General features: G+C 44.6%; 1 protein-coding gene across 9 annotated transcripts in view; it reads right to left on the bottom strand.

The window, feature by feature from the left end:
* Nucleotides 1–4,227: 4,227 nt before the first annotated feature.
* sema3b (sema domain, immunoglobulin domain (Ig), short basic domain, secreted, (semaphorin) 3B) overlaps nt 4,228–19,098 on the bottom strand; it is a 439,432-nt gene continuing 424,561 nt past the window's right edge. For all 9 annotated transcript variants that reach the window (XM_063068199.1, XM_063068203.1, XM_063068195.1 and 6 more), the window contains exon 18: nt 4,228–15,069. In XM_063068199.1, the coding sequence (XP_062924269.1) occupies nt 14,608–15,069 (462 nt within the window). In that variant the 3' untranslated portion in view covers nt 4,228–14,607. The remainder of the gene's footprint in view (nt 15,070–19,098) is intronic.

Raw genomic sequence — 19,098 nt, 5'->3', positions numbered from 1 at the left:
GCAGGGCAGCATACTAGCACAGCAGTTAGTGTAAAACCTTACCTCACCCAGGACTGAAAGATTAGGGTTCAATTCCTGCTGCTGCCTGTAAGAAGATTGTTCGTTCTCCCCATGACAGCGTGGGGTAATTCCACATTCCAAGATGTATGTGTTAAGGTTATATAGTTGCAGACATGCCAGGTTGATGCTGGAAGCATAGCGACACTTGTGGGCTGTCCCGAGCACATCCTCAGACTGTGTTGGCTGTTGATGCAAAAATGACACAGTTCACTGTATGCTTTGATGTTTTGACATACGTGTGACAATTAAAGCTAATCTTTAATCTTTATCTTTAAACGCACCTGCATTCATTCTCTGAAATAGCCATCCACGTAGCTGTATTTCCCACGGTGTTTTAATTCTGTTTTGCTTTCTCCAGTAATTATTAACTTCCTACTTGAAAACTATTCAGGATTTGGCTTCCATCACTGACTTGGAACCTGCACATCCTGACAAAGGAAGTTCTCCTAACTCTTTACCTTTTGCGTCAGAATCAGGATTGGTTTGATTATCACTGACTTATATGGCATGATTTTTTTTTTGTTTCTTGGCAGCAGTACAACGACATAAAGTTGCTATAAATTAAAGTGTTTAAAAAAAGAATAATGAAGAAGTACAAAGATGAGAAAGTCTGCAGATGTTGGAAATCCGAAGCAACACACGCAAAACGCTGGAGGAACTCGGCAGGTCGGGTAGTATTTATGGAAAAGAGTAAACAGTTGATATTTCCGGCCGAGATCCTTCATCAGGACTCACTACCTCTAATGTTCGTGGGCTCATGGACCATTTAGAAATCCGATAGCGGAGGGGAAGAAGCTGTTTCTGAATTGCTGAGTGTGAGTCTTTAGGCTCTTGTACTTCCTCCCTGATGGTAGTAACAAAAAGAGGGCACGTCCTGGATGGTGACTGCCCTTAATAATGGATGCCACCTCCTCGGGGCACCCCCTCTTGAAGATGGTGGGGAGGGTTGTGCCCATGTGGCTGGCTGTGTCCAAAACCCTCTGAAGCCTCTCATGATCCTGTGGATTGGAGCTTCCATACCCAGCGGTGAAGCAGCCAAGCAGAGAGTTCTCCACTGTACAGCTATAGAAAATTGCAAGAGTCTTTGATGACATACGAAATCTCTTCAAACTCCTGGAGGACTCCAAAAGCATCCCAGATAATAATTCCCCAGCTCAACACTAACTTTGCTCATCAGAGTAAAGGAGACCATTCAGCCCGTCAAATCTATGCCAGCAGAGCAAACCCATTAATCCTATTCCACCTCTCCCTATATCCTGCCATTTTACCCTCTCCCAAATATGCCTTTTTACTCTCCTTTGATTCTTTACCTAGCTCTCTTTCCTAGAGATAATTTACAGCGGCACAATAGGTTTTCTCTGGGTCTCCAGTTTCCAACCACACCCCAGCGGTGTGCAGGGAATCACTATTGTAAGTTGCCTCTAGTGTAGTTGGGAGGCAGAGTTCATTGGAATGTGGGAAGATGTGCAGGTTGGTCGTTTAATTGGCTGCTGTATATTAGCCCTAGTGTGTCGATGAGCGTTAGAATCTGGGGGAAGTTGAGGGGAATGTCGGAAGAATAAAAATTGGGATTAATGTAGTGTAAATGTAAATAGATGGTTGAAGGTCAGTAGAGACTCACTGGGTTGAAACGCAAACACGAGGAGATCTGCAGACACTGGAATTTCAAGCAGCACACATAAAAATTGCTGGTGAACACAGCAGGCCAAGTAGCATCTATAGGAAGAGGTACAGTCGACGTTTCAGGCCGAGACCCTTTGCCCGAAACGTTGACTGTACCTCTTCCTATAGATGCTGCCTGGCCTGCTGCGTTCACCAGCGATTTTTCTGTGTGTCACTGGGTCGAAAGTCCTGTTTCCGTGCTGTGTCCCTGCTCTAAATAATAAGATCTTCTTCTGTTAATGGGGAATTTAAATGTCAGTGTTAATAAAATTAACGAGCAGCGTGTCAGTAGTGTCCCTCTGTTCACTGCGCAAAGTCTAACTGAAGGTGGATTGCTCAACTCTGAACATTGTACACCACTGCCCTCTGCTGCTCATCTGCTGATACAGCAGTGAGTGGGAACCTGTGGTAACGTCTGGCAGTCGGAATCGCATTGGCTTGCTGTGATAGAGTGACGCGAAACAAGTGTATGGCAGCAAATCTGTTCCAAATCTTAGTCATCAACGACTTAGTTATTACAACTTCATTGGACCCAGCTTCAATTTAGTTTATTTGGCATCTAAGCATGGATGAAAGATCAGCTTTATTTGTCACTTGTACATCGAAACATAGAGAAATGTGTTGTTTCACCTGTCCGACAAGATGTGATGGACAACTCAGCACGCGTCACCACAGTTCCAGCATGCCTACAACTCACTAACCATACCCCTAACCGTATGGAGGAATCCCATGTCGCAGGGTGAACGTACAAATTCCTTACAGTGATGCAAATCGAACCGCTATCGTTGATCGCCGGTACCGTAAAGCGATTGCTCTAACCACTATGCTACTGTCCCCATTACACTTACCATGCTGCCCGGCTGGTAGTTCTGAATTAATCATTGCAGTTCTCTTTCTCTTTACCCTCGGCTTGTCGATTGGACTCTGTAGTTCATGTTATGATGCGTTTCTGGTTTCTGGCGAGCTCATTTTTTTATTGCTAATTTACGCAATTTTAATCGGGGTGGACTGGCTCTTCAGCCTGCAGTTCATGAATGACATAGCATTAAATTGAACTGAACTGAACTAAACTGAACCTTCCTAGAAAGTTTCAATGACTTTGTGGTTTGATGTTCTATATTCTGTGCTTTTCAATGTTAACGTGATTTGTTCTTTCTTCCTGCATGCTGGGGGTTTGATATTTTTCTTAGAACAGTTTCCAAGATTTTCTGTGCTTCGTGGCTGTCAGGGGGAAGGTGGATTTCAAGGTTGTATACTGCACACATACTTTGATAATAAATTTACTTTGAATCTTTGAAACCTGAATCTTTGACATACTGCAGGGATTTGAACTTCCATCTTGGTTTCTACTTTCCTTTAATTTGGAAATGAAGGAATGAAAGGCTTTTAATTCTACACTGTCTCTCATGATTAACAAAGCATTTTTGCATACCAAACTGCTGCTCTCTGGTGTTTTTTTTTGTATTTTGCCCCATTCTCTATCAACTCTAGAGACTGCTGTGCGTGAAAATCCCAGGAGATCAGCAGTTTCAGAGATACTCAAACCACCCCATCTGGCTCCAACTATCATTCCACAGTCAAAGTCACTTAGATCACATTTCTTCCCCATTCCGATGTTTGGTCAAAACAACAGAACCTCTTGACCATGTCTGCATGCTTTAATATCTTGCTGCCACATGACTGGCTGATTAGATTTTTGTATTTAACGAACAGGTGTAAAGGTGTACACTGAGTGTATACTTGTGATATATATCAATGATCTGGATGAAAATATGAATGCTAGGTTTAGCAAGTTTGCAGGCGATTCAAAGACCAGTGGAACTGTAGAAGGTCACCAAGTGAGGATACAGCCCAAAAGAGTACCCTGGATATAAGGTCTTTTATCTCTTGGCTGGGATGTACAAAGCAACACACACAAAATGCTGGAGGAACTCAGCAGGTTGGGCTGCATCTATGGAAATGAATAAACAGTTGACGTTTTGGGCCAGGACCCTTCTTCAGGACTGGAAAGGAAAGGGGGAAGATGCCAGAATTAAAAGGTGATAATTAGAAGGTGATAGGTAAAGCCAGGTGGGTTGAAAAGCTAAATGGCTTGAGAGGAAGGAATCTGATAGGAGAGGAGAGTGAAACATAGGAGAAAGGGAAGAAGGAGGGGACACAGGGGGAGGTGATAGGCAGATGAGAAAAAAATAAGAGACCAGAGTGCGGAATTGAAGAAGAGGGGAGGGGGAGGGAAAACTTTTTACTGGAAGGAGAAATCAATATTCATACCATCAGGTTGGAGTCTACCTCGATGATGATATACGAGGTGCTGCTCCTCCACCCTGAGGGTGGGCGCACCGTGACACAAGAGGAGGCCATGGACAGACATGTCGGAATGGGAATTAAAACATTTGGCCGCTGGGAAGTTCTGCTTGTGGTGGATGGAGTGGAGGTGCTCAGCTGATTTCCTACAGATTATAAACAAGTCAAAATCGATCTTTTGTGTTCAGTTACACAATAAAACTTTATTAACAGAAGACAGAAACTTTATTAGACATTAATATGAAAGAATTAGGAAACATATCATTGACCAAAAACGTAGATGCATTCTGTAAGTGGAACTGCTTCGCAGCCTGACAGTTAACAGTCTTTGGTTTGAGATGAAAAGCTTTGACAGAATTTGGAAATCTGCTAATATTTTAATTATAATGTGTTTATACTACCATTATTAGTGAAGATCAGTATGGGGCGGGGGGGGGTTGCTGGTTGAGACTAAACCATGACGGGTGCATCTGTTGTGTCAGTGAAAAGGGTCCATGGATTCTAACCTTGATAGACTACAACTTTCATAATCCAAGTCTAGAACCCCAACTCTTAGCAAGTCCCAACAGCCCTTCAGACATGAAATATGCAAACCTTCTAAAAATCAGCAGCAGGCTGTAGAGTGGTGCCAAAGCAAACAGGAGTTTGCAAACAAAGCAAACAGGATCACGTGAATGATCCCAGAAATGAAAGGGTTAACGTATGAAGAGCATTTGATGACTCTGGGCCTGTACTTGGAGTTTAGAAGAAAGAGAGGAGATCTCTTTGAAATTAATTGAATATTGAAAGGGCTAGACAGAGTGGATGAGGAGAGGATGTTTCCTGTACTGGGAGAGTCTTGGACTAGAGATTACAGACTCAGAATTGAAGAACATCTCTTCAGATCAGTGATGATGAGGAATTTCTTTAGCCAGAAGATGGTGAATCTGTGGAATTCATTGCCACAGACAGCTCGGGAGATCCAGTCAGTGAGAATATTTAAAGTGGAGGTTGATAGGTTCTTGATTACTAAGGGTGTCAAAGGTTATGAGGAGAAGGCAGGAGAATGGGATTGAGAGGGATAATAAATCAGCCATGATGGAAAAGCAGGACAGTTTTGATAGGCCAAATGACCCAACTCTGATTACAAAGAAGAGAAAATCCTGCAGATGCTGGAAATCAAAGCAATACGTACAAAATACTGGAGGAACTCAGCAGGCTAGGCAGCATTTATGGAAAAAAGTATAATTAACGTTTTGGGCGGAGACCCTTCGGAAGGAATTGTAAGGGTCTCGGCTTGAAATGTCTACTGTGGTCTTTTCCATAGATGCTGCCTGGCCTGCTGAGTTCCTCCAGCATTTTGTCCTATGTCTTATAGTCTTATTAAAAACTTTAGTTTTGGGGGAAGTGGGATAATTCAATGTCCCACACATAAAATTGGAGTTTCTTTTGCCCTTGCACATCAGTGGCTGGGGCTTTGATAATCAATGGACTGGGCAGTGACTTCTAGATCATCATTTTCTTGTCTCTGCTGAATAATGAGGGTGTCTCTGGTGAATTTGCAGTTTAAAATGATTGAGTGAATATGTTTGATGATACCGTTGATTTTTTTTTAGTCTTGGACTTGTTGGTGTTTAATTATTTAACAGTTACTTTCCCCAGACTGTAAGTCTAATCACCACCAAGCTACCACCACTGCTTTATCGTCTCCTGCCAGAGTCATCTCATGTATATACACTCCTGTACTCAGCATCACTTCTGTAGACATAAAACCAATCTCCTTCCCTTTCTCCCATGGCCCATTCTCGTCTCCAATCAGATTCCTTCTTCTCCAGCCCTTCACCTTTCCCACCCGTCTGGCTTCACCTAACACTTTCCAGCTAGCCTCCTTCAACCCACCAATCCTTTTTATTCTGGTGTCTTCCCCCTTCCTTTTTAATCCTGAGGAAGGGTCTTAGCCCGAAATGCTGACTGTTTATTCTTTTCCATAGTTGCTGCCTGGCCTGCTGAGTTCCTCCAGAATCTTGTGTGTGTTGCTTTGGATTTCCAGCATCTGCTGACTTCCTCATGTTTACAGCATGTATTAAGCTATCTTACATTTTAATTCGTTGTGTCTTTTTTTTATTGTGGTGCTCCTTACTGTGTTTTTTTGTGCTGCATCAGATCTGGAGTAACAAGTATTATATTCACCCTTACACTTGCGTACAGGAAATGACATTAAACCGGCGATTTCATGTGCAAAAGTCATAGCAGGTCAGCCCTCTTCTCATTGTTACCATCAGGGAGGAGGTACAGAAGCCTGAAGGCACACACTCAGCGATTCAGGAACAGCTTCTTCCCCTCTGCCATCTAATTTCTGAATGAACAATGAACCCATGAACACTACCTCACTACTTTTTTTTATTTCCTATTATTTTTGCACTACTTATTTAATTTAAATATTTTATATATATATAAACTTACTATAATTCACAGTTTTCTTTTTTACTGTATTATTATTGCATTGCGTTGCTGCTGTGAAGACGACACATTTTGTGACATAAGCTGGTGATATTAAACCTGATTCTGACTTAAAGTCATCCAGCTCCAGCCAAATACTACCCCCTACCCTCCGCTTGCAGTGGTACAATCGTAAGAAGGTCAACCACGGACTCAGGCTGAGGGTAGCAGACACCAACAGAATCAACAAACTCATTTGTAAGGCCAGTGATGTTGTGGGGATGGAACTGGACTCTCTGACGGTGGTGTCTGAAAAGAGGATGCTGTCCAAGTTGCATGCCATCTTGGACAATGTCTCCCATCCTCTACATAATGTACTGGGTGGGCACAGGAGTACATTCAGCCAGAGACTCATTCCTCCGAGATGCAACACAGGGCATCATAGGAAGTCATTCCTGCCTGTGGCCATCAAACTTTACAACTCCTCCCTTGGAGGGTCAGACACCCTGAGCCAATAGGCTGGTCCTGGACTTATTTCCTGGCATCTACATATTACTATTTAATTATTTATGGTTTTATATTGCTTTATTTATACTCTATTCTTGGTTGGTGCAACTGTAACGAAAACCAATTTCCCTCGGGATCAATAAAGTATGACTATGACTATAAAACTCCAGCGACCCAGGTTCAATCTCACACTCTGCTGCTGCCTGTCTGCTATTCGTTCACACTCTCTGTGATCAGGCGAATTCCCCACTGCGTGCTCGGTTTTCCTCCCATATCTCGCAGACGCATGGATCGGTCCACAGGTTGTCCACTGGGAGGTACTCCCAGTGTCCTGGCAGGTGGTGGAATCTGACGGGAATGAAAGGCCTAATGAGTGTGGAGCGTGTGCCAGCTCTTGGCCTATATTTGCTGGAGCTTAGGAGAATGAGGGGCGCTGTCATTGAAACCTATCAAATATTGAAAGGCTTAGAGTGGACATGGAGAAGTTGTTTCATTTCTTGGAGGTGTCTTGGACCAGAGGGCACAGCCTCAGGATAGAAGGACGTCCCTTTGGAACAGAAATGAGAAGGAATTTCTTTAGCCAGAGGGTGGCGAATCAGTGGAATTCTTGCCACAGATGGCTGTGGAGGCCAAGTCACTGGGTATATTTAAAGTGTACGTTCTTGATTAGTAAGGGTAACAAAGGTTATGGGGAAAAGGCAGGGGAACAGGGTTGAGAGGGAAAGTAAATCAGCCATATTAGAATGGAATAGCAGACTCAATGAACTGAATGGCCTAATTCCGTTCTGATGTCTTACGGAACGTGGGGAAGGTGAAACAGAGATGGGATTAGTGTGAATTCATACTCCTGGTCGATGTGGACCCTGAACCAAAATGTCCCATTTTCCGATCACAATGCTTCACTATTTTGCCGTACCTCTGATCCACCACCTTGACTGATCCTGTCTTACCAAAACCAACCCCCCCCAACTATCCCCACACCCTCCTGATCAGTCCTCCTCACCCATTATCTGTGTTACCTCAGCTTCCTCTTATCTGACAATCCTCATCGCAGCCTTCCCAAATTTGGCACGTTTCACATGGCCTGCGACTTTTCCATGTGCCACTCACTTGGTCTCTCATTCCCCTCCTCAAATCCTCCAACTCATCTTCCACCCTCTGGTCCCTCCAGATCTCGTATTTATTTATTTATTGAGCTACAGCGCAGAACTTCTGGCCTTTCAAGCCATGCTGCCCCAGCAATACCCCAATTTAATCCTAGTGCAACCACGATGATAATCCTAATGTAATTTACAATGACCAATTAATCAACCAACTGATATGTCTTTGGACTGTGGGAGGAAACCAGAGCACCCGGAGGAAACCCACGCAGTCATGGGGAGAACATACAAACTCCTTACAGGTAGTGGCAGGGTTCAAACCCCGGTCACTGGTACTGTAAAGCGTTATGCTAACCACTACACTATGCTCGATCAGTTCTCCAGCAGTCGCCTCTAGCTGGTCTGTGCTCCTTCCTTTTGTTTAAAATTCATTCATTCCATTTATTTTTATTTTATTTCAGAGATACAGCCTTTCAAACCACGCTGCCCAGCAAATCCCATCAACCCTGGTTTAACCTTAACCTAATCATGGGACAATTTACCGTAACCATCTATGGACCCGGAGACAACCCATGCATTCCAAGGAGAGGACAAACAGAGACTCCTTACAGAGGATGCTGGGATTGAACTCTGAACCCCAATACTCTGAGCTGAAATAGCGTCATGCTAACCGCTAGGCTATCGAGGCGCCCACAGAACACAGAAAATTAGAGCACAGTACAGGCTCTTGGGCCCAAGACGTTGTGCTGACCTTTTAACTTACTCTAACTCCAATTTAATATTCCCTCCCACATAGCCCTCTGCTTATCTTTCATCCATTGGCTTATCTAGGAGACTCTTAGATGTCCCTAATGTATCTGCCACTACCACAACCCCTGGCAGTGAGTCCACACACCCACCATTCTCTGTATAAAAGAGAAGGTCCCCCCTATACTTTCCTTCAGTTTAAAATTATGCCCCCTCTGTATAACCATTCCCACTCTGGCAGAAAGACCATTCCTCAACCCCACTTCGGAGAGCTGAGAACAGGAAACCACATTGATCTCACACGGCGGCCACTTTATGATGTACTCTGCTCGTTAATGCGAATATCTGATCAGCCAATCATGTGGCAGCACTCAATGCATAAGAGCCTGCAGACATGGTCAAGAGGTTTAGCTGTTATTAAGACCAAACATCAGAATGGGGAAGAAATGTGATCTTTGACCGTGGGAATGATTGTCGGTGTTAGATGGGGTGGTTTGAGTATCTCAGAAACTGCTGATCTCCTGAGATTTTCATGCACTCCTGTCTCCAGAGCAGGGGTTCCCGACCTGGGTCCATGGGCCTCTTGCTTAATGGTTTTGGTCCATTTCATAACCCTGATCTAGAGTTTACTGAGAATAATGCAAAAAAACAAAACAAAAAATCTAGTGAGCAGCAGTTCTGTGGGAGAGGTCAGAGGAGAATGGACAGTCTAGTTCAATCTGACAGGAGGGCGACAGTAACTCAAATAAACATGTGTTAAAACAGTGGTATGGAGAAGAGCATAACTGAAATCACAACATGTCCTACTGCAATATCGATGGGCTACAGCAGCAGATGACCACATCTGGTTCTATCCTGTACCTAATAAAGTGGCCACTGAGTGTCGGACTGCTACTTCAAAGAGGGCAGACCCAGTAAGGGTGGACATTCCTTTCCGTGAGAATTATCAGTGAATCATTGACCCATTACTGATCTTCCAGACAATTAATTATTGGAATTTAATTTTCCCAGCTGATTCAATGGAATTTGAACTTATGAGCACAAGAGAATCTGCAGATGCTGGTAATCCCAGCAACACAGGGAATGCTGAAGGAACTCAGTAGGCCAGGCAACATCTATGGAAAAGAGAAAACAGTCGACTTTTCGGGTTGAGACCCTTCACCAGGACTTATGACTCTGGACAAATAGTCCTAGATGCTAATTCAGTGACTTAACCACTATGTCATGATGGAATTGATGGCCTTATGGCTAAGTTTGCGGATGATACCAAGATAGGTGGAGGGGCAGTTAGTGTTGAGGAAGCAAGGAGTCTACAGAAGGACTTAGACAGATTATGAGAATGGGCAAAGAAGTGGCAAAAGGAATATAGTGTAGAAAAATGTACGGCCATGCACTTTGGTTAAAAGAAACAAGGGTGAAGGCTATTTTCCAAACAGAAAGCGAATTTACAAATCTGAGGTGCAAAAGGACTTGGGAGTCCTTGTGCAGGATTTCCTAAAGATTAACTGGCAGGTTGAGTTGGTGGTAAGAAAGGCAATGTTAGCATTCATTTTTGTGAGGACTAGGATATAAAAGTAAGGACGTAATGCAGAGATTTTATACGGGATTGGTCAGAGCACTTTTGGAATATGGTGAGTAGTTTTTGGCCCCATATCTAGGAAAGGATGTGCTGGCATGGTGCAGAGGTGGTTTACGAGAAAGATCCTGGGAATGAAGAGGTTAATGTATGAAGCATGTTTTTTGACTGGGCCTGTACTCGCTGGAGTTAAGAAGAATGAGGAAGGATCTCATTGAAACCTATTGAATATTGAAAGGCCTAAATAGAGTGAACAGGGAGAGGATGTTTCCATTAGTGGGAGAGTCAGTGACCAGCGGGGACAGCCTCAGACTACAAGGATGTCCCTCTAGAACAGAGACGAAGAGTAAGTTCTTTAGCCAGATGGTGGTGAATCTGTGGAATTCATTGCCAGGGACAGTTGTGGAGGCACAGTCTTTTGGATATGTTTAAAGCCGAGGTCGATAGGTTCTTGATTAGTAGGTGTGTCAGAGGTCATGGGGAGAGGGCAGGAGAATGGGCTTGAGAGGGAAGATAAATCTGCCATGATCAAATGGCAGAGCAGATTTGATGGGCTGAATAGCCCAAGTCTGCTCCTGTGTCTCATGATCTAATGCTATAAAATGGTGCTCTGATACCTTGTGTGCACACTGCCACTCTGTTAGATCCACTGCAGGACACAATTTATGATGAAATAATCTCTGCCTTTAATTCCATGAGGGCAATGATGACCTGTTTCTCAGCCACACACAATGTGGATCCAAGCTCTAGCTCCAACGCAAGATGAGGCTTTTTGTATTGGATTGAGCTTGCTCACGATAGTGAATGTATCACTGAAACAAAAGTGCTGAAACTTCCCACCAACCACCACCCCCCATCAAATTTTACTCTCCGTGAGGTGACTTCAAACAAATGCGAAATGAGAGAGTGGAACTGAAAGCAGGCAGAGACACAAGCAGAACAATTTGTTACTAAGTCCAGAGCTGAACTAACTCCCTCTCTCTGATTCACCTCCCAGCTCTGGATCCCGCATTCCCTATTCTGCTCTGGAAGCAGAATCAGAACACCGAGCAGCACAAGTAGTGAGTAGTTACTGTAACATTTCACAGTGAGTGATCGTGATCAGGGTTCAATTCCCGCCGCAGTCTGTGAGGAGTTTGTACGTTCTCCCCGTGACGGCATGGGTCTCCTCTGGGCGCTCCGATTTCCTCGCACATCCCAAAGACGTACGGGTTAGGGTTAGTAAGTTGTGGGCGTGCTGTGTTAGTGCTGGAAGCATGGCGACACCTGCGGGCTCCCCCCAGCACATCTTGGACTGCGATGTTCGTTGACTCTTTCCACTGAATATTTGAGTGTGCATTTGACAAATAAAGCTAATCTTTACTTTCATCTTTATCCAATGGAGAAATAGAAACATAGCAAGAAGCAGCACATCCGCAATGTGAGAGGAAGATTAAGAAACAATAAAAGAAGGGAAGGGATTTACAGTAAAGATCAATCATCATCATTGATTGATTGATCACAATTGAGATCAATATTTCTCTGCCCAATCATGCTTCCTCATTTCAAATAACCACTTGCTGCCATTAGTTTTTCCCCACTTATCTCTGACTTCAGCTAAGTTTCAGTTTGTGATTTGCACTGCTGCTATGAGTTGTAAACTATTCCTGTATTTCATGAGAGGGAGTTCACCCATTCATGTCAGCTGAGAGAACACAGCACCTTCTATCTGAACCTTATCTTATTTACCTTGGTTAGGAACTATCATCCATCATACCCACCCTACACCTGGCCCAGATTTTGAAACAGACTTAGTTTTTATCAACCAACCATCCTGCCTCTAGATCATCTTCCAGAGCAGAAGATCTCTTCTTTTGGATAATATTTAGCATAGTGGTTCCCAACCTATTTAATGCCAGGGACCCCTACCATTAACAGAGGAGTCCATGGACCACAGGTTGAGAAACCCTGAGTTAGCACCATTACCGACATACAAGAAAATCCCATGGGCCGCCAACCACAGTCCACAGACAATTACTTTGAACCAAATTTGGAGTATTGTGCGCAGTTCTGGTCACCTACTTACAGGAAAAATATCAATAAGGTCGAAAGAGTACAGAGAGAATATACAAGGATGTTGCCAGGACTTGAGGACCTGAGTTATAAGGGAAGGTTAGGTAGGGTAGGACTTTATTTCCTGGTGCACAGAAGAACGAGGGGAGATTTGATAGAGGTATACAAAATTAGGAGGGGTAGAGATAAGGTAAATGAAAGCAGGCTTTTACCACTGAGGTTGGGTGAGACTAGAACTAGAGGTCACAGAGGTTTAGAATGAAAGTTGGAAATTTTAAGGGGAACTTGAGGGGGAACTTCTTCCCTCAGAGGATGGTGTGAGTGTGGAAGTGGTTGATGTGAGCACAACATTTAAGAGAAATTTTTGGAAGGGATATGGAGGTCCATGGTGCAGGTGCAGTGAAACGGGACTAAGCAGAAAAACAGTTCAACATAGACTAGATGGGCCAAAGGACCTGTTTCTATGCTGTGGTGTTCTATGACTCTATGACTCTATGCTTTAGTGATCAAAACAATTTATTGGAAATTAAAAACAGTGACAGTTTAGTACCTTAGCACGTAACAGAATCTGTACCTCACAAATAATACGGTACTGGTCACATGGCATTGACATTCATTGTATAACACAATTGAAACTTGTGAAGGTGTTGACACAATATGTGCTCAAATTTAGTTGTGGAACTGGAGATTATAACCAAGTAAAATATTTTGGACCTTGCTCACAACAATGAACATGTCAGAGATAAAGAAAATGCTGCAAATGTTCAGGAGGTCAAGCAGCATCTGTGGAGGTGGAATCAGGGTTACGGCTTCATCAGAACTGCGCAGATGAAATCATCAACCTGAAACGTTAACACTGTTTCTCACTGCACAGATGCTACCTGACCTGCTGTGTGTTTTCAGCATTTTGGGTTTTTTAAAAAAATCAAAGCATTGACTTTCTTGTTTACAATTAACTTTGCCCTCTGACCTTGTGCTCTGTGCTATTTATGTGCCCAAACACACTCCATCATTCAACCCAAGCCGGACGCTGATTTGTGAGGCAGCAGAGAGGAGAAACATTGCAATAACTAACTAACTCTTCTCAAAGTTTTCTAACTTCACAAAAACTCCAGCAGCACATTCTGTTTTCCATTGAACAGGTTTACACATGACTATTCTCTTATCAGTCCTCACACTGGGCTCGAGTACATTTCAAGGCACTTTCTGTCAAGTCTTTTCTCTTGCAGTTGCACATTTCTTTTTGTGCGTGTGGTGAGATTTCTTTGCAGTTATTATGTTCTACATTCATCAGAGCTAACTGGAGTGAGGGTTGGCTACCTCTGGTGTCCAGACCATGGGGAGTGTGAACGATTGAACGAGCTCTGCTATTGTACATTTCGGGGTGCTAGCGTTAACTAGAAGTAGCGGCGAGCCCCAAAGGCACCAACACCTGACAACAGGGTCTGACCAAAAGAAAACAGAAACATTCATCAGAGGGTCACCTTCTTCAGGAGCTCTCCAAGTCTTCAATTAACCCTTTACAGCCCCCATGACTCCAAACTGAAAACAGAAATGTCACCAGTTCTATCTACCATTTGGAGTGTAAGTCAGTTGGGTTGTCTCCAAGACAACACCAAGAAATCCAATGCCCAGGTGCCACTGTAACCACAGATCACTTGGGATTCGATCACCAGAATCTTTTGCTGTTTTCCACGTGTCCACTTGCAAAGCCGCCTCGAGCTTGGAAACATTGGCAGAATTTGGATTATGTGGGCTGCAAAGGGTTAAAAACTCTTGCCCAGCCAATAAGAACACCGTATTCCCCAACGTGGTTCGTCTTCAGCCTCTCAGGCGATGGTCGTTTTGACGGTTGAGATGGAAAGAGGGAGAGATTCTCTCAAGGATGAGAAGCCAAGAGGGACAGAAGAAGCCTCCAAAGACCTAGGAGGCTGCTGACAATCCTAATAAGCCCTAGTACTTATTATTGCTATCCATAGCCTTGAATATAAGAAGTAATTCCTACACACTAGAACATAAAGTGATGGGTGTTAGTGTCAATAGTGGTTTCAATAGTGAGAGAAATGTCCTTCCACTCAGGAGATCCATGTAAACCTTGTGCAGAGAAGGTTGGTGCCAAACACATCACTTCAGTCCTTGCCACCGCTCCCAGAAATGTTTCCGCGTTCACCTTCCTCGGGATCACTGTACGACAGCGCTGCGAGGAGCCCTCTCAGCGCGTGGGGCCGGCTCGTGGGTACGCCGGTTCCTGCCCTTCCTCATCTCCTGCAGGTGCTTCCACTTGTTCTGCAGGGCCCGGACGGAGTTCCGCTTGTGCTTGGCCTGCTTCACCCTCCGTCTCCACGCCTGCTGGCAGACCTCGTCCACCGTCTTCAGGCTGGGGTGGTCCACCAGCTGCAGGAAGTCCCGGTACCACACCTTCTGGTTGGGGAAGGCCGCCTGCGGGCCGCGGTCCATGGCAGGGTAGTGGCCCAGGAGCTCGTCGGCCTGCTCCAGCCCAATCACCTCCAGCGAGATCTGCATGAGGGTCTGGGTGAAGTCGTGCTCCATGGAGTGACAGAAGAACATGCCGGCGTTCTTGCGGTGAATGCTACGGAGCAGCAAACCTCGCTCGGTCTGGATGACGTGCTCGTTCAGTTGGACCTGAATACAGAAAAACACACAACGTCAGCTGAAGATGACATTGAGAGATTTGGAACAAAAAAAAGGTATTGATAATTGGTCGGTATACTGGAATAGAGTGAAACGCCTCATTTGCATGCCGGTAGGACAGATCATTCCAGACACGAGTACTTCAAAGTAGTACAAAAGCAATAACAGAATGCAGAATATAATGCTCCAGTTACAGAGAAAGTGTGGTGCAGGTAGACAATTAAGGTACAAGGGACACGGTGAGATAGACAGAAAGATTAGCGGTTCATCTTCTATCGTAGAAAAGCAGCCTCCCCTCCATGGGCTGCCTTGATAAAGCAGCCAGCATAATCAAAGACCCCTTCCACGTTGGACATCCTCCCTTCAACCCCCTCCCAGAGGGCAGAAGATAAAAATACTGAAAGCAGATGCCACCAGGCTCAAAAGCAGCTTGTATGCCATTGCTATCAGGCTCCTAAATGGACCTTTGGTATGATAAAATTGGACTCTTGATCTGGACCTCACAACCTATCTCGTTATGGCCTTTCACCTTATTGTCCGCCTGAATGTGGGCAAAGGCAGAGTTAACACACACAAAACGCTGGAGGAGCTCAGCAGGTCAGGCAGCTTCTATGGAAGTGAATGAACGGTCGAAGCTTCAGTCCAATGCTGCCTGACCTGCTGTGTTCCTCCAGCATTCCGTGCACATTGCTTTGGATTTCCAGCAACTGAAGGCTTTTTCATGTTCATTATAAAGGAGCAGGTAAATAGTGGCGACGCACACAAAATGCTGGAGGAACTCAGCAGGCCAGACAGTGTCTATAGAAAAGAGTAAACAACTGCTGTTTCAGGCCAAGACCCTTCATCAGGCCTGGGGAAGAAAAAAGATGAGAAGTCGGAGTAAGAAGGTGGGGGGAGGGGAGGAAGTAGTACAAGGTGGCAGGTGATAGGTGAAACCGGGAAAGGGGGAGGGATGAAGTAAAGAGCTGGGAAGTTGATTGGTGAAAGAGATAAAGGCTGGAGAAGGGGGAATCTGATAGGAGAGGACAGAAGGCCATGGAAGAAAGGGAAGGGGAAGGAACACCAGGACAACAATGGGCAGGTAGATTGTTTCACTTTCCCTATAACTGGGGCCCTTTATTCTACGATTTCCTGTTGCTCTCCCTTGGATTACGGCAAACAAAGTGTTTCACTGTGCCTTGGTATGTGACGATAATCAGCCAATTAATTTATTTATTGCAAGAGGTCTGTTCAGTAGTCTTAAAACAGTGCAATAGGAGCCGTCCTTCCGTCTCAAGCTTTTGTATCTTCTGCCCTGACAGAAGGGGGTAGAAGGAGATTGGGGTCTTTGATCATGTTGGTGCTTTCCCGAGGAAATGGGAGGCATAGGCACAGTCAGTGGCGGGGAAGAATGGATGGCTCTTGTGACAGCCTGGGTAGTGTTCACCTCTCTCTGCAGTTCAGTTACAGCTTTCACTACTGTCACCTGCCTGATGTTCCCGGTTCACCGAAAGTAAAACCAACAAAGTGTTTCCTAGGCTAAACAAGGTTCATAGCAAACACATGCTGAAGGTGATTGTAAGAAATCTATCTGCATGAAGAAGGGAGGTTCACAAGTTGGGCATCAGCTGGAGTACTTCATCCAGTTCTGGGCTACTGCACCTTAATAAGTGGGTCTGTGGCTTCATCGGTGGCCCAAATGCTGAAGATGCTGGCTCACAGCTCAAGCATCCTGGGTTCAATCCTTCAGCTCTGGTGCTGTCTATGTGGAGTTTACACATCCCACCTTGTCTGTAGGTTTTCTTCAGGAATACAGCCCGGATACAGGACCTTTGGCGCAACCAGTCTATGCCAATCTCAGTGTCTGCCCAGCTCGCTCACTTCCCTCTGTTCGACCAACATCCCTCTAAGCCCCATCCGTCCATGTACCCATCCAAGGGCTTCTTAAATGTCACTTTCGTATCCGGGTCTACCACTTCCTCTGGCAGTACATATTACTCAGCCTTTCTAATCCTGGCAGCTTTTTCACAAACCTCCTCTGTAATCTTTCCAGTTTAACTACAATATGAAGGCAATCAAAACTAAGCAGAGTACTCCAAGTACAGCCAGAAGCACTCCAAGTGTATAAGATAATGAGAGGCATGGGTCGTGTGGATAGTCAGAGGCGTTTTCCTCAGGGCTGAAATGGCTAACACGAGAGGGCACAGTTTTAAGGTGCTTGGAAGTAGGTAAAGAGGAGATGTCAGGGGTAAGTTTTTTACACAGAGAGTGGTGAGTGCGTGGAATGGGCTGTCAGTGACAGTGGTGGAGGCGGATATGATAGGGTCTTCTAAGAGACTCTCGGACAGGAACATGGAGCTTAGAAAAATAGAGGGCTATGGGTAACAGTAGGTAATTTCTAAAGTAAATACATATTTGGCACAGCTTTGTGGGCTGAAGGGCCTGTATTGTGCTGTAGGTTTTCTATGTTTCTACACAGCATTAATAATGACTTATGCAACTGCAACATAATGTCCCAACTGCTAAACAGTGCTCTGAATGATGAAGACCACTCTGCTAAGTGCCTTTTTCACTACCCTGTCAACAAGTGTAGAGATATGTCTCTACCAAAGGAGGTGTAAGGTGCTCCTTCCCTCCACTAGCCTGTAGGTCGCCCTTGGGCAAGGTGTAGCACCTGCTTAGCCCCTGATCAGGGTCAGATGAAGCCATGGGAGCAGGTGGTGGATGGTTGTATGACCAAATGGTGCATATCACAAGTCATCATTATTCAACCACTGACACCAGACAGACAATCTCTGAAAAGTACTGATAATGACTGTAGTCAACTTTCTTGTAAAGAAACTGTCCAGAAAAAGGCAATGGCAAGCCATTTCTGTAGAAAATTTGCAAAGAACAATCATGGTCATGGAAAGACCATTATCGCCTATGTCATATGACATGAGACATAATGATATATATCTACAAGCGATACCGCTTTCAAAGATCTGTCCACTTGTACTCCTCCCTCCCTCTGATTCATTCCACTCCCTAGTGCCCTACCATTTACAGTATAAGCCCTAGACTGGCTTAACTTTCCAAACCAGGCGCCCCAGTAGGTTAATTAGCTGCTGTAAGTTGTCCCTTGTGTGTTAAGTGACAGGTAGTATCTGGGAATAGATGAAGGAAGTGTGGGCAAATCAAAATAAAAGTAGTGTAAAACAGGTTTTCCCAACTTTTTTACGCTGTGGACCCTTCCCATTAACCGAATGGTACTTGGACCCCCCCCGTCCCGTGCTGTCTAACTCCAATGTTACTAGAATAGCACAAAAGCATAAATAAGACCAGGATTTAGTCACAGAAAATTATCCATCGCACTGTGGCCGGAGTACATGCGCTCAAAATCACTGAAAATTTAACCAAGGGAGAATAAAGTCACAGGGCATAGTTGACAAACTTGGACGCTTGTATGCACAGCTGCGCCAAAGAATAATTACAATTTTGTACATATCATTCCGTTCTTCCATCCTGCCCTCCCATCGGGAAGCCTCCTGCAGAGGGAGCAGGAATCAAGGACTGTACTGTTATATTCATTAACCCTACCGTTACCTCCAGCTTCACCAGAAGTTGATGAGAAGCAAGGCTAAACCCATTTTCCCCAAATGTCACGATGATCACAGCTGTTAGCAAGTGTCTGTGACCCACCCCTCATATCCTCCATATCTAAATCCCAGCTTTAATCATAAAGGATAGGAGATCATAAGACATTGGAGCAGAATTAGGCCATTTGGCCCATCAAGCCTGCTTCGCCTTTTGATCATGGTTGGTTTATTATCCCTCCCACCCATATCTCCTGCCTTCTCCACGTAACCTTTTATGCTCTTACTAATCAAAAGCCTATCAACCTCTGCTTAAAACCTACCCAATCTTGGCCTGTACCTGCTAGAGTGGAGAAAACAGGTGTGAGGCTGTTTGTGTACAACAAGATTCTGCAAACACTGATGTGACAGTGACCAGGTTACCCAGTTCAGTGTTGTTGGGCAAGAGGCTCACGTTGACCAGGAT

This window comes from Mobula hypostoma, chromosome 15 (assembly GCF_963921235.1).
Source record: "Mobula hypostoma chromosome 15, sMobHyp1.1, whole genome shotgun sequence".
Classification (NCBI taxonomy): domain Eukaryota; kingdom Metazoa; phylum Chordata; class Chondrichthyes; order Myliobatiformes; family Myliobatidae; genus Mobula; species Mobula hypostoma.
The sequence above is the reverse complement of the archived record's forward strand: the minus strand, read 5'-3'. Positions and strand labels throughout refer to the sequence as shown.